Source organism: Venustampulla echinocandica (genome assembly GCF_003357145.1).
Source record: "Venustampulla echinocandica strain BP 5553 chromosome Unknown scaffold_12, whole genome shotgun sequence".
NCBI lineage: Eukaryota > Fungi > Ascomycota > Leotiomycetes > Helotiales > Pleuroascaceae > Venustampulla > Venustampulla echinocandica.
Window position 1 is genome coordinate 66,828 of NW_022474217.1, and position 15,390 is coordinate 82,217.

Here is a 15,390-nt window from a genome sequence, read left to right on the forward strand (position 1 = left end):
GAACCATGGATTCAATAGTCGAATGAACGCCGATCAACGCCTCTAAACAAGCAACCCTGAAAGAATCTCCAGGTGGAAGAAGCGATTTTCCAGAAGAAAGGCGTTTTAATATTTGAAACCAACCTCGAGGAGTTATAGTTGATGGCCCGTACGAGCCTTGTCCTCGGTCCGACTGCCGATATGCTGCAGCTTTTGCATTAACCAAGAGCTTTCTAGGTAACCAACCCTGCTCGTAAGACTAATTCAGAACCTTGAAAGAAACTATCGGACAAGTTCCCAAGGTGGGTAGGGCGGGTTAGTGGGCAACGACAGTGGCGGCGTAAGGGTTTGAGGGAACTAGGAGACTTGGAGACGGGGATTGCTGCATGTCATGCTGCTAGGGTGTGCGAGTCTACAATTAGGGGTAGATGATTGTATTGAGGCCCTGGCTTCTCCGCAAATGGGAAAACAGCAATCAAAACCGGTGGACTGGTACCAGAATAGTTCCATATTGCACTGCGTACATACTGTAGAAGTGTCAACTAGGGCGTTGGTTCAACGCTGACACCCGGCGCAGGTACCCCACTATCATTGCGACTGTGAGCGGGTGCCAGTATATGGTGCAACACGGTATAAACCCTTGTGCACAAGCTATTATAATACCAACAGTTATGCTCTCGGCTATCAAAGCGTGCGCAGCATTTCCAACCGGCTATGGGAAAGGGGTTCAAGTTCAAGCTGTTTGGCAGCAGAATCAGAACCAAAGTACTCTGTAAGTAGCGGGCATCCGGAAGTGATGCTGTGGTTGGAAGGATGGTTGGCAAAAAGATGCCAGCCCCTGAACTCGTTGGTTTGGGAGTTGGAACTTGGTACCCAAAGGAGAATAACCGAGCCGCACCCTTGAGAAATAAAGATGGCCGTCTCTGGATAAATCGGTGCTGACCGCGCCGCTGTTGGGCTGATTGGCCTTCTTGAGGGCGGTACTAGTCGCGTTCCCTCTAACCCTCTGTTTTTCCCTATTGTTTTCTTTCCTCGTCTCACAGGTAATTGCGGGGTCGCCTTGACCGGGTGAAATGAGATGGGCGATCGATTTAGATCTCCGGTGTTAGCTCAATAAATAAGAACAATGTCCCACTTGAGTCATGACAAGGCATTCAGGCCAAGTCTAGGCCAAGCATATCCCAGACTTGCCTAGACTCTGGGGAAGTGGTCTCCCGGGTTTCCAACAAGCCATCCATGGTGGACGAGACTGACTGGCTGGAGGAGGTCCGACTGGCAGGTTGACGTTTCCAACGTTCCCGGCGACGCTGCTGGAAGGGGAAGTTCCCCTGTCGATGTTGTCGAATACAAATAATAATGCCTCTGGTTCTTGAGTTCGTCTTCTTCTTCGTCTGCTTCTGCCTGCGCTTGCTACTGCCGGGACTCGGGAGTCTGGGCTCTGGAGCACAGAAGTATTCTGTGCTCGTGCTGGACTTCGGACTGTTTCGTAAGCCTCGTGTAAGCGCTACTATTCCTGGGCTATCACCGCAAATTCGGAAACTTAAGCAGGCAGCGTAAACAAACCTCCGTACGTAGTCTGACGCCCCGGGACTAAGGCGAATAAGGCTGTGATCAACGGTTCCACATCGGCGCATACAACAAAGGCACGAGGGCGGCGCGCTGTTGAAGCAAGCTAATGTAGAGTACCCGGTGCACTCCGTAGTACGTACATACAGTGCCGAGGGCGTACTTGGTCTTGTCTTGCGAATAACTTAAGAAGTCCTTTCCCATCGTACTGTAGCGCTTTGCACGCGACCTGCTAGGATGCCCTAGAGAAGTTGAGTGAGGTTTGCTCAGATGGTGCAAGGTGTTACTTCGTGGTAGTATCAAGCACCAAACACCACGTGGCCGCGGTGCCGGCACCAGCGGGAGGCGCCTCGGGCCTGGCTCGCTATAACTTCACCCACTGCTATGACCGAGGATGTCGTGGACTGTGCCTCTGCCACGAAACATCCAGCCCTCGGGGCCAGTAATGCTCCCTCGTCTCGACAAGACCAAGAACCCTAACATGGAGTAATTCGCGAGTTGTGCTACAGGTGATGTCAATCCCATGCAACACCAGCCTCCATGTGACCGTCCGAGTCCCGACGATCCTTCGCGGGCTGGGAGCAATCAACGGAGTGCTACGTACTTCGTACTGGAGAAGAAAACAATCGGCAGGGCTGGAGGAGGGCAGATAGGTACATGTACATGTACTATACCTGGATGTTCTCGGGCCCCTTTACTTACGTACAGTACTAGTACCACATGTTGCCCTTATCAATTATCAATGCTCGATCACTGACAGAGTCACAGGCGGTCTCTAGCCAGGGATGAGTGATCCTCTTGTTGCCAGCTGCACTCGAGTACGTAGTACCAAGTACTCCGCACTTGGATGAAACATCCTTCTCCCTTGCTAGGCAAAACTTTGGAAACAATCTGATCGCTCTTCCCTCGCAACTCAAAATCCTCCTCCGATCATGCCGCATAGCATATGATGCAAGGGATAAAGAAGTTCGCAAATCGCAGCCACGTTATCAGGTCCCCGCGAATATGAAGCTCTTCGTAAACAACCTTCACAGCTTTTCGTACGTACGAAGCGCACAAGATGCGAATCCTTTTTCCTATTCATCTGGAGGCCTTCTAAGAATATCCTCCAATGGGCGAAGGAGCCCTTGCCCTGTCAACAAATTCCACACCTTGGTTTCGAAAGCGCATTCGAGGAGACACGAAACGAACTGACATGTGGCGCTGAATGATACGACCAACCTTCCTCTGTCAGGTCACTGATGGCAATTGAGCTTTTAAAAAAAATGCAATATCGAGCGACTTGCTCAACGCCTAACGGCTCTTGAAACTCCCCTCAATATAAATTAAATCTTTTGTTGCGCATCGAACCCGTGTCAATCAATGTCTCAACTGTAGAGAGCCGTGGACTTTCGCCTAATGCAAGGCAGAGGGACTCAGTGGCCCCCGTATAGACACTATTGCCAAAACAACCCGAGACGGTAAGTTCCTTCAAGGCGGTCTCCTTGGAGATATCCAGGCATTATCATAGGCACACGAAAGTCATCGAACGGTATAAAATACCCAAATCTACTGAGTAGTCGAGGAACCCAGTTCTCGTTGTATTCGGCGACCTAACAAGGACAAATGTAGTGGATTCTATTCCCTAACAGTCCCTTATAATATCATACTCGGAACAAGCTATTCGCCTCTTATTCCGCAAAGAAGTTCGAACCTGCCAGCATAAATGCTAGGTGGGTTTTACTAGAATAATCCAGACTTCCCACCCTCAATTCTACAACTATTCCAACTCATTCTAATACGATGCCAAATGTAGGTATGCAAAGTATATCAACGCCCGGTGACCGCCTAAAGATTAATGGTCTCAAATCTTATGGTGATACAGGCATAGATAGCTTTGCACAAACTGATCTTGCGTTTTCGAAGGTTGTTGGTTACAGTGTGGTATATATAGAGAGTTGCCAATTTCCAATATGTGCTTCCAAGGGGAGTGATGCTAGGGTATTGAAGGTCCTACCTCAAAGAGAGTTGCTTCGACTTGAGCTAGTATACTAGATTGTCTGGATATGTGGTGTCGGAAAGGCAATGTCTGTACAGGCACCAAGACCATTCATTGTCTCTCAAAATACGGATGACACCGGAACCATGAGTAATGAGCGGCAGGCGTAAGTCTCTCGTTTAAATGGCTACCTATTTACTCATCCTCTTCCTCTTCCTCCACGCTTTAATTTCTTTCACTACCCCCATAACCAAGGGAACACCCACAGGTCCTAGCAACGGCATATAAACAGCAACCTTGTGCTCATCAGGAAAATAAACCTGGCCCACCATACTCTTCTCAAAGAATGCCTTCTCAGCAGCCTCCTCAGCTATCCGGGCATTCTCCAACCCTTCTTTCCCACCTAAACCATCACATGCCTTGCGCAAATGTTCGACGGTCGTATACACACCGTCAGCAACGGATCTTGGGATACTGATGGAAGGTAGGGCGAGGGTCAACCGAGCTAGACTTCCCATTGTCCCGCTGGCTTTTAGTAGGAGGCCGGCACTGCGGACACGGACCAGGGTCATTAGGCGGAGAGGGAGGGAACCCGATTCTGGGGCTCCGAGGAGCGACATGAGTTGATTCGAGAAAATGAGCATTGCTGGGCGGAGATCAGAGATATCGGACTGGACAACGACGCCTCCCCATTGCGGGATGAGCCAGCTTTTGCCTCCGCCTTCGACTTCCATGTCGCCGACGTAAACAATGAAGTTCACCGTTGGAGCTCCGCCGATGCTGGGGCTGAGCGGCCATTCTGCAGCGTTAATGAAGCCACTCAAATCCTCCTTTTTCAAAATGTTGCCACTAACTCCCGGAGTTGCGTAGAGTTGGACCTGCGTATCGATTGTGAAGTTGCTGATTGAGGAGAAGCTTTCTAGTAAGGGTTTCATATACGCCTCTAGTGCTGCCTCAATATCCCACGACGAAGGTGTGGCATTGGGCGTAAAAAGGGAAAAGGTGAGGTGGTATGTGCGGGAATATTTCATCGAGCGGGTGGTCCATTTCGCGAGAGATTCTGCGACCTCTGGTGCCAATGCTTTGGGACTTCGTTCTGGAGGCGCGGAGCTAGTGGATAGTAGGTATGCAATCATTGCCTGCTCTTCGGCAAAGAGTTCTCGTAGTGTATTGGCAATATATGTAGCTAGCGACGACGAGGAAGACGAGCTGGAGGGTATTTGGTTGGGTGTATAATAGATGTCTAATATGGGACAATATGACTGGAGGTCTGCTATTGTTGTGTTCCCTGGCAGAAGCCGTATCACGAGGGCCACCTCCTCTTCCTCACCTCCGGTAGAGAGTTCCGGGGCTGTTGTTGACGCACTGGCAGACGGGGAGAGCTGTAGTCGAAGATGATGTGCCGAGAAATCGTTCAAGTCATCTAAGGCGTGTTGAGTCGTTCGTAACAGGTGCTGTGCTTCATGGTCTTGTAGGAAATCCGCCTCTATCGATATCCGGAGGGGAAAGACCGGCCGGCATGCCTATAATGTGGTGTCAGCCTAGAGCTCTTCCTCCAGTTGAGGTGTGTCCATAGCCATACTCTGCCCTCGGCCCAGTCCATCATTTGATCCAGCGGCAATCGAGCCCTGTAAATCGTTGTAGTCCTCCACCATATTGGCAGGCCCAGGAATAATATGATCAGCCAGAAGGACAATATAACGAGGCGGCGTAATCGGATCTCCGCCGGCTTCTCAGGAGGCGGCTCCTTTTTGGCCATGGCGGACACAGCATTGTCGGGAGCTGTTATTCCATTTTTCGACTTGCGATCGTCATCCTGTTGGACTCCAGACTCTGGAATGGCTGCAGGAGGAGCCTGCGAAGATGCTGACATTCTGGAGTTGGAGAGTTTTCAATTGTCACATCTGCCAGGGGGGGAGCAGGGACGGATGACGTCTGGTTCTGCCATTCATTGCATTGTGATTGTGGTTGTTGTGGTGGTTGTGAAGCTCTTAGGTCTTAATTCAACATGCGAGGTCAGACGCGACCGTGGCTTCAGGGATCCCGGCGCAGGGCGGACAAGGCTGAGGGTCCACAATGCCCCACTGCAAAGGCCATTCTAACTTCTAATTAATATAAGTATATAATATGTTATGATTTGTATATCCATATATCGAGGAATGTTTGAACCGGTTGAACCCAATTATTAATATCTGTACTTCGTACAAGTACCATGGTGCACTGTGTTTGATATGGCCGCTGGCAGTGCCTACGCACGTAAGTTATCCAAGTGTCTTTGTGCTCGCACCCACAGGTGGCATGCATTGTGTATTGTGCCTCGGCATCTTGCTGTTGCTCCTCGCAATGTTTGGGCTACGGATTCACCCACGTCCCCTTAAGTCTCCTTGGGTAGTGTAGTGTAATGTTTGTTATCTAAGCTCAACGCTATTTCCTTTCCCCGCTCTCTCCTACATCAACTCAGACCCCCTTAAAGGACCCAGAGATCCTCCCTCAACCCCCGAAATTGACAACGGAACAATCTACCAGAGGCCCCGAGATACTCGTACGAAGTCGATCGACAAGATAGACAATTAGTGCAATGCCAGGTCTGCATGCTCTATGTGCCTCTCCCCCTCAAAGGCGTGTTCTGACGGTTGTCCAACAGTTCCAATCGCCCTCGCTGCGCCGGCAGCCGCCGCTGGCCTGGCCTACTTGAACGCGAGAACCAGCCTTAGTTATGATTACCGCGTTATCGCGCCCGCTGTCAAATCGATGATAAAGATAGCTCTTCTGCATAGGAGAGATCGACTTAACCCTTTCTACATTCTCGAAGAGCATGCGCGTGGAGACTTGGCAAACAAAGCACTTCTTATATATGCAGGCCGGCAATGGACCTACAAGGAGGTATATCAGACGGTCCTGAAATATGGAACCTGGCTCAAGACGAAGCATGGTATTATGCCGAAAGATATTGTGGCGATGAATTTTATGAATTCGGAAAAGTTCATTTTCATCTGGTTTGGGCTATGGGCAATTGGAGCGAAGCCTGCCTGCATCAATTATAATCTAACCGACAAGGCCCTAGCCCATTGCATTAGGCTTTCAACAGCTCGATTAGTTCTAGTAGACCCGGAAGTTCAGGATAGACTCACTCAAGAGGTTAGGGATGAGTTGCCCGGCGTCCAGTTCGACATCCTCACCCCGGAATTGGAGAGTGAGATTCTGTCCATTCAAGAAAGCCGGGAACCAGATTCTGCGCGCACAGAGGATAAGGTTCAGAATATAGGTATGCTCATATATACTAGCGGTACGACAGGGCTTCCAAAAGCTGCAATTGTAAGTTGGAACAAGGTGTTAACCGCATCGATGATTGTACCGAGCTGGAATTCCTTCTCGAAGAATGATATCCTCTACACTGTACGTTCACCTGGCACCGCATTATATCTCTTCTAACCTTGATAAGTCCATGCCACTCTACCACTCTTCTGCTGCCGTCCTTGGGTTTTGTATGGTACTCCGTTCCGGTGCTACAATCGCCATTGGCAGGAAATTTTCCACGAAAACATTCTGGAAAGAAGTCCGGTCAACACATGCTACAGTTATCCAATACGTTGGTGAAACATGCAGATACCTATTATCGGCGGCCCCCGAAGTCAATTCTATTACGGGCGAAGTTCTGGATAAGAAAAACAGCGTGAGGATGGCATTTGGCAATGGGTTGAGACCTGATATCTGGAACCGCTTTAAGGAACGCTTCGGTATTGAAGCTATTGCCGAATTCTATACCGCGACTGAAGGTTCTGGGGCCTTATGGAATTATACCCGCAACGATTTCGGCAAAGGGTCAGTTGGACGCTTCGGTACCTTTGGGACCTTCCTCACCCGCTCAGCAGCAATCCTCGTTGACCTGGACTGGGAGACTGAACAACCATGGCGAGATCCCAACACCGGTTTCTGTAGACGTGTCAAAACAGGGGAACCAGGCGAGCTATTGTATCAACTCCCCCCCGCTGATATATCGAGGCGATTTCAAGGATATTTCAACAATACCTCCTCGACCGAAAGCAAGATCATGCGCGATGTCTTGAAGAAAGGCGATGTATATTTCCGCACTGGCGATATGCTAAGCCGTGATTCTGAGGGCCGATTCTATTTCAGCGACCGTATTGGCGACACTTATAGATGGAAGGCCGAGAATGTGTCTACCAACGAAGTTGCCGAAGTCCTTGGAACCCACGCGGCTGTACACGAAGCTAATGTCTATGGCGTTGAGCTCCCTCATCACGATGGTCGTGCAGGCTGTGTCGTGCTTGTGCTGGCCGAAGAACCTAGCGACAGGCTGATGAGTGATTTGGCCACACATGCCCATGAGCGCCTACCAAGATTTGCCGTCCCGTTATTTTTGAGATTGATCAGTGCTAGTAACATGCAGTTGACCGGAACCAATAAGCAGCAAAAGCATGTTGTGAGGTCTCAGGGTGTGGACCCTGAAAAGACTGGACAAGATGAACTGTACTGGTTGAAGGGAGGAACGTACGTTAAGTTTCGACCGGAGGATTGGGAGGAGTTGCGGGGTGGTAAAGTCAAGCTATAACTTGCTTATGTCTAGGGGTTGACATGTGCGAGGTGTGGGGTCCTGTATTTATGTATCTTCACAATTGGAGCTGGGGCGTCTGAAAAGGTATTGGATATAAAGCGTTTGGGTACAACTCATCACATTCTTCTACCAAGCCGGAGCGGAAAGGAGACATAAATTGGCAAAGTAGGTGCAGGTAAATGATATCCATCAATGATAGACCTTCTTTCTGCGCTAGATCTATCGCACATCGAAAGTTTCCTTCCAGCTCAGAAACTTCTCCTATCTTTCTCGTTGTGTATATGTAGCTTTATATAGTTTGTATATTGTCTAGTTCAGGTACACGTAAATACTTAAAAACTATTATACTCTATTACTCGTCCTCGTCCTCGTCCTCGTCCTCGTCCTCACCAACAACATGTACTGCTGACATTCCGGCCGCATTTGATTCATTGGCCGCCGCGGCCTGGTTCGCATCAACGGTGGCTCTTTCTGGAGACGCCCATTTACGATACATCAGCTTGACAGCTCGAACAGCTGTAGCAGCCCAAATCAATTCCGCGACCGTCTTTTGTTCCTTAGAAGACTCTCCTAGCTCCCAACTAAGAAAATACACAGCAACAACCAGCGTGATCAGCAGCCAAAACGCCCAGGCATTGATATTCGTCCAACCAACGGTCCGAAACTTATATGCGCCGCACATCTCAGTGTATCCGGACTCAGTGTGGTCCTTGAATCCAGCTACATTTGCTGCGGCACCACGCATATAGTCCCGTAAGTCGATTTGAATCCGAGCCAGAGACGCCTTGAAAAGAGAGCGGACTTCGACTTTCCACTGCTCGGGCGCTAGTGGTAATGATAATGGGACGGATAGGTTCGCCTGCATCTTTGACTGGGCGTCGAGTGCACTGCCGCCTCGGAGGAAAATGCCGTTGCAGATGTTGGATCGCGTAAGTGCAATATTGAGCATGTAGTACCCTGTTTTCTCGATGTGAGGGGCTAGTTCGTTGATGGGATTGTTAATCTTATTCCAGCACAATTCCCCATTTGCATGGCACACAGAAACACTATCGACGCATGCAAGAGTGGTGGCTACAGGGTCATCATTATAGAAAAGTGGGTAGGGCCGCATCGGGGGATCGACCTGCAATTTTGCTGGGAAGATAGGGTCGTCTCGGGATGTTTTATGGTAGTTGTTCTGGGATCGGATCAGAAATAGGCTTGTAACTTCGTAATCTTTGGAGCGAAAAGCTGGAATAGGATCCCAACCCGCCGATGAGCCTTCTTCGTAACAGAAAGAACTAGCGAAGCAGTTAGTACTTAGTATGTGGGGTGTATGAATAAGCTCAGATGATTTCTCACGCCACATCATAGCCAGGAAATGATTTAATCTGGCCTTTGGGAGATTTCCAGGTCCAGTTATTAATTCCGTGAGCGCCATAGTAATATTCGTATGAATCAGGGGTTTCCACCACCCTACCTTCCCTTTTGATTGGTGCACAGGTAGTAGTTCGGTTGAACTTGTAGCCAGTTGGAACGTTGATACCAAGTGATTTGGATGAGATGAGCTCTGTGCTCATCGAGAAAGCTGTATATCGGCCATCAAGGCAGAGTTCCTCAAAAGGACAAAAATCATTCTCGGTTTCGGTAATCGGAAAATCCTGAGTCACGAAAAAGTTGCAACCATCAGCACCCTTCTCGGCTCCATAACAAGTCTTGGCATATTCCATGGCTTCAATTTCCTGGAGATAGAAGTATCCATAGGTCCCGTTGGGCTTCAGTGTTGCTTTTGGATCCGGAATCCAGAAGCCGCAATCTTCTGACGCTGATAGAGCAATGGTGTCTGAGATAAGACCTGTAGCGGCTATACTACCCCATGCAAAGAGCCCAAATATGGCAAGACAGAGAAGCTCTAAGAAAAAGCACAGCAGGAGCTCAAACTTGCGAGCCCATAAATTTGCCCATTTGAAGCCGGTGTGATTGGCCGAAACAGGATGATGAGTTGCCATTTCCCAGCCTAGTCGTCCTAGTTCAATTAATGCGAAGTCAGGAGTTCTAGATGATCTCCATGTTTTGCGGACTTTGGCATAATAAAATTTGCGTTTAGCTGGGAGCAGGCCCGTATCCTCCCTTGGTACATTAGTAGAACTGGATTTCGGAAGTCTCGCCTCTCGCTGCGTGAAATAGATTCCTTCCAGGTATGCCCAAGTTCCGGCTATTGCACGATTGCATATTATATACGCAGCAGGGGATGCTAGGGCGAGGAGGATAACAGTAGTACCGGAAACCCAAGCACCACCATTGTCTGTCATCGTGATTCGTCGTTCTGCAAGGCTGCATCTAGCTATGCTCTCTCAGTGGAATTAGGGTACTTACGCCAAGAGGGACGATCGAAGTCGATCCATGACTTCGTAAAGCCGTGATGGACATTGGGAGTTTGTGCCATTGTGAGGTGAAAGATATATTATGATTTACCAGAACGGGGTGAACGAGGGACATGATGGAGAATGGCAAGACTCTCACGAAGTACAGAAAAGCAATAGCAAGCCCAGCCACAATTCGGATTGCCCTGTTAGGCAACATGCCTGCGAGAAGACGCCCAAGCCAGCTGCCCAACCAATATCCGGGCTGGTAGCACTGCCACCGCCAAATTCCCTCTATCGCCCACAGCAAGCTGGGTCTCACACTGCCACCATTGAGCGGGAGATACTTAACTGTAGGTAAAATAACGACTAGTCTTTCGAGTACCAACAACGTACTACGTATTAGCACCCTAGTCCAGTGGCCGTGGACTTACTGTGATGCTTGCACTGGTACGAAGTACTCGAGTGGGTGATATTCTGCAAAGCAAGGGAAAAAAATCCTTATGACTGCATCCCGCAGGATAGCGCAGACGCAGTTTGGAGAGACTCAGGCTGGAGCAGCAACGGATTAGTCCAAAGACGGAAATTGAAAAGGCTCTTGTCGATATTTCGATGTCAAAATACTTTGTATCCTGGGTCAGTGTGTCGAACGCCTTAACAGCTAGGACAGTTGAAGAGCAGTAAAATATTTCCTATCAGTAGCACAGCATTCGGCATCACTATGAGTGACATAGAGGCGCGCGGCTCTGCATCTCTTGTAGCCATGATGAGCTCAAATACTTATGGCGAGGGTTAAGAGATTTTTGCTTCAGGATCCTGCTCATTACATAAAGTTCCGCAACTACACTAGGAACAACATCGACTGGGGGGGGGGGGGAAACAAATGCCCAGGTTTCGATGAGGGCAGATGATCCTCAGAGGCAGCATATCTCACCCTCCAGCTTTAGGTACGACTAGTTCTGTAAGCAGCCACGAACGAGGCAATACGTCGCACAAGGCTCCAGCTAGTTGCTAGCTTACTAGTACCGGAAAAGAAAGTAAATAAGCTTTGAAAGGTCCGAACAGGGGTGGTATATCTAGGATATCCGTTGGTTCACCTTGCTAGGAAGGGAAGGGATTTCCCCATCCTACGAGGCCTGCAATTGCGCGTCAGCGTCACCCACATAGAATAGGAGCTCCGATACTTTCTAGGAACACAACCTACCTACTCGTACTATTGACCGAAGCGTGTCCTTTCGCCGATCCTTTATCCTGTTGTACTGTTACGTAGCCTTGGTCTTGGTTGTCCCTCCAACTGTCGCGAAACCTTTTAGCTTTCTGTTTTGCATCACTATACTTCGAAAGTGAGAGTGCGCGTGTTTATTTCCTAGCTAGGGCTCTAGAAATAGGTGCGTTGCACATCGATCTAGCCCGCTTAGATCCGTTGATGTTGTGATTTCTGGGGGCATCTCCTTTCTCTTCTTCGAAGAGAACCTTTGGGCGTAGAGTCGCCACGATGGTGTAGCGATCGGTTGTATCGTTGGGCAAGTGCATTTTCGCGAATTGGTAAAACCGTAGATCAGCACTTTTTGGTGCGCCCACGCCAGTTTTTACTGCGCCCCATTCAGGCCTACTGGAGTGCGCATATAATGGCCCAAGTAGGTCAAGTAATCGTAAGATCGACTTGAGTCCTAATTTAAGGGCGAATTAAGCCCAAATTAAATATGGCATAGTAGCCCTAATTCCTTATCGGCGGTCTTCCCTGTTATTAATTGTATAATAATGAGACTGACTATGTGGACGTGGCTTATGGCAAGCTAGGCGGTGTTCACATACCTACCAAGGTAGGAGTTTAGGTACCTATAGGCTGGCTAGAAAGTGGTTGCAGAGCCGCAGACGGTCGCATTTGCGATACTTCGTACAACAACCTTAATTGGGGCTCAATTCGATCTTACAACCACATGAGCTATTATATGCCCACTTTGGTGCCCTGAATGGGGACGCATCAAGCAGTGGTAATGTGTGAACGATGCGACTGGTCGGTACAGCATACCACTACTCGTAGGACTTAGACTTAAGCCAGATCCCAGATTGAAATTGAGTTGAAAGGCAAAAACGAAGCTGAAGTGGAAGTGGAAGTTGGCGTGGCTTGTCTGACATTGGAGCTTTTCTGAGCTTCGACGACTTGTCGGTTTGTCTCGCCAAACAGCACACGACACGCAACTTGATTGTCTTGCCGCCTTCGATATCGCCATGCGCTGTGAAGAACGTCACACCTCATATAGACGAACACGGCGGTGAAAGAAGGCAATCCCAAGATCAGCGCTCCTGAATCTTGTGGCTCGTCGCCGCTCGCTCGCTCGTTGCATCGTTGCATCGTCTACGGTGGATCAATCTCACGCGTCCTGTTCCCGATCTGACGTTGCCGACCTTCAGCCTAAATACACTCACTCGCATGGGACAGTATATGAGTATTCAGCAGCGTTTACCTCTCGTCTTTCAATATGTCGGGTAGAAGTGCTCATGTGCGCAAGGAGAAGGTCAAGCTCAAGGCCAAGAAAAGTGCACAATATCTCCAAGCTACCATTGACTGTGGATCGGACAGGTCGCGCTCGATTATTGGAGATTTCCCTATGTCTTCTCCAAACGACCACCAAGGGCAATTCCAGGACGAGCTGGTTTTTAGACCTGCCAATGATAACAATACAATCAGGACTGGCGGATCTGGTGGGTCGAGTGGGATGGAGGACCTAGCATATGCGCGTGGCCGGAAACCTCACGCCGCTGTGCTTGATGCATCTGGTACTGAGAAATCCACATTCCGATCTATGATGGATAAGAAAAGTGAAGGTGTCCGGAAAGGACTTGCAAAGACCTTTGGGAAGAAAAAGAAGAATGAGGACGTTAGACCGTCCACCTCCGCAAGCATTCGCCCTACGTCCCACGAGACAGACGCAGGAGAATCCCCTTTCCAAGGCAAACTTCGCCAACGTCAACTCTCTGATGCACAAGACCATGGACGGCCAAGTCCCCCGCAAGGGAAGCTTCCAGGTCTCCCACATGGATCTCAGTTGAAGCGATGGATGGGATCTGGCAGAGCCCCGCAACCATGGAATAAGCTGCGAAAGGACCCCGAGCTCTGGGATCCAAATGGTGATACTTTGGTCTTCTTTGGTCATGGGCACCATAACTCTTCACGCCCCCCTCCTTCTTTCCGCCTTTCGTCACATGTACTTGAAGCCACTGACTCACGATATCTCATCACTCTCCTACGTGACGGATCCACTGATGACAACCATTCGCTTGACATGTCCCCATCTCCCATCAGCTCTCCCATTCAAGATGGCACATACCAGACAACGCCTCCAATGTCAGAGTATGGCGGAGGCGGCTACGACGGACAGATATCATATGAGATTCATTTCCCAACACCCACCAACTATGCTAAGACCGATATCCTTCGCCATCAGACTACCACGCGCAATATATTCGCGCTTCTCTACCAAGCATCTCTGGTTGGCTTGAATCTCTACCAGGCCCTTACTGATCTCCATGAACGCCTCGAGGTTTATATGCCGCCTGATACAGACACAGCTGGTATGATCATTGATTACCTTGTTAGCAAGGGTATTGATGATGTCCGGGACAATGCAGCCGCAGCTACCTCGATCCTTGCTTGGAGTGAGAGCCAATGCGTTCGTTGGGAGGAGGGTTGGAGGGAAGCGTACGTGCACAGTGTTGGAATGTACAGCCAACTGGAGAGCTATAGCGATTTCAAATTCGTCACACCCATTACGAAAGCTCTTTTAGAGCGAGCTAGCTTGGAGGTTCAAGTGCGTATCCAAAACTGCGAAGACCGGCTATTGGAATTTGATTTTGAAGACATGTGGCCAAAGACGAGCGCTCAGTTATCAGCCTCTCGAGCCAGCTTCGAACGGTTGCGTGACTTTATCCAGCAGCATTATCAATCAGTCTATGAGACTTGGCCGCCACCTACATCGGCCGGAGCAGAGCAATGGCTTACAAGAGATCTGGCTCAATCACTTCAGAAGGATTTCGGTGCACTTTATGAATACCTGGTCAACAGGGAGGTTGTCTGGGACTGTGCTGAGGAGAGGAGTGGGCGGAAGTGGAACATAGTCTATGCTACCAACAAAGCTCTCGAGGCCGACACACCCGATCTCCCAATGACGGATATACTGATAGCATTCGATAACCGACACAGATACCCGCATATACCTCACCCATACCCTTTGACTCCCGAGCCAGTATCAACCAATTCCAGCTCTCGAGAGAGCCTGTTTAAAGCTGGCAAGAAGGGGAGCAAGCAGACCGACGATAAGATGGCTGAGAGAAGAACCGCCCTGGCATACACAGAATCAACCAATATCTACCAGCTTGGATCCGATTTTGTGACCAACGAGCTGGTTGATGATTTTGTCCGATTTGAAAAGGGAGACCAGGCCGGGGACATAGATCCGTATGCAGCCCGCCGAGGCCGATGGGTCCTAATCTACGGAATCTTGCAAACGCTTGCACCCGTCTCTGTCGAGACACCCAATCTCCGTTACAAGAAAGACGTCTCGTACCACCTCAATCCCCGGCTGGGAGGCACGCCACCATGGAAAGGAGCAAACCAGAATGTTCTAGAGGCAAGCCATGATAACAGTTATTGCTGGGCCGTTCAGGATACTTGGCATATCCAACCACCAGTCTCCATGGCAAGGATGAAGCCTTCATATCGTCATAATGCGTCGTCGACACCACCACCTGTCATGGAAGGAGATGCTCCGTCGGTTCGGTCACCTACACTCACAAGTACAGATTTCGATGATTACCATTTTTATAAGGGTCCTCTAATGGCTTGATGGAAACCTCCCGCACATGTACCTCCTTTATGATTTAGGGCTCCAAGGATTTTGATGGCTGGTCCTTTCATCTAGATTGCCTGGTTTCGAGAATTGAGGTCG

The 15,390-nt window shown here is 49.4% G+C and overlaps 5 protein-coding genes across 5 annotated transcripts; 2 read left to right on the forward strand and 3 right to left on the reverse strand.

Annotated features, from left to right (window-relative positions):
- Window positions 1-1,144: 1,144 nt before the first annotated feature.
- Window positions 1,145-1,749, reverse strand: BP5553_09793 (uncharacterized protein; the record flags this gene model as incomplete). Its single annotated transcript, XM_032018416.1, has 3 exons — window positions 1,145-1,458; window positions 1,543-1,638; window positions 1,689-1,749. The coding sequence occupies 3 exons, from the start codon at window positions 1,747-1,749 to the stop codon at window positions 1,145-1,147; spliced, it is 471 nt and encodes a 156-aa protein (XP_031865253.1).
- Window positions 1,750-3,714: 1,965 nt separating this feature from the next.
- On the reverse strand, window positions 3,715-5,396 carry BP5553_09794 (putative realted to GPI transamidase component S (Phosphatidyl inositol glycan class S); the record flags this gene model as incomplete). The annotated part of the gene is made up of 2 exons (XM_032018417.1): window positions 3,715-5,046; window positions 5,106-5,396. 2 exons carry the CDS (start codon window positions 5,394-5,396, stop codon window positions 3,715-3,717), a joined length of 1,623 nt encoding a protein of 540 aa, XP_031865254.1.
- Window positions 5,397-6,101: 705 nt separating this feature from the next.
- Window positions 6,102-8,096, forward strand: BP5553_09795 (AMP-binding enzyme; the record flags this gene model as incomplete). Its single annotated transcript, XM_032018418.1, has 3 exons — window positions 6,102-6,108; window positions 6,168-6,838; window positions 6,966-8,096. The coding sequence occupies 3 exons, from the start codon at window positions 6,102-6,104 to the stop codon at window positions 8,094-8,096; spliced, it is 1,809 nt and encodes a 602-aa protein (XP_031865255.1).
- Window positions 8,097-8,451: 355 nt separating this feature from the next.
- On the reverse strand, window positions 8,452-10,524 carry BP5553_09796 (uncharacterized protein; the record flags this gene model as incomplete). The annotated part of the gene is made up of 3 exons (XM_032018419.1): window positions 8,452-9,379; window positions 9,441-10,404; window positions 10,455-10,524. The coding sequence occupies 3 exons, from the start codon at window positions 10,522-10,524 to the stop codon at window positions 8,452-8,454; spliced, it is 1,962 nt and encodes a 653-aa protein (XP_031865256.1).
- Window positions 10,525-12,924: 2,400 nt separating this feature from the next.
- BP5553_09797 (Uncharacterized protein) lies at window positions 12,925-15,288 on the forward strand (the record flags this gene model as incomplete). Its single annotated transcript, XM_032018420.1, has 1 exon — window positions 12,925-15,288. The coding sequence occupies one exon, from the start codon at window positions 12,925-12,927 to the stop codon at window positions 15,286-15,288; it is 2,364 nt and encodes a 787-aa protein (XP_031865257.1).
- Window positions 15,289-15,390: the final 102 nt, after the last annotated feature.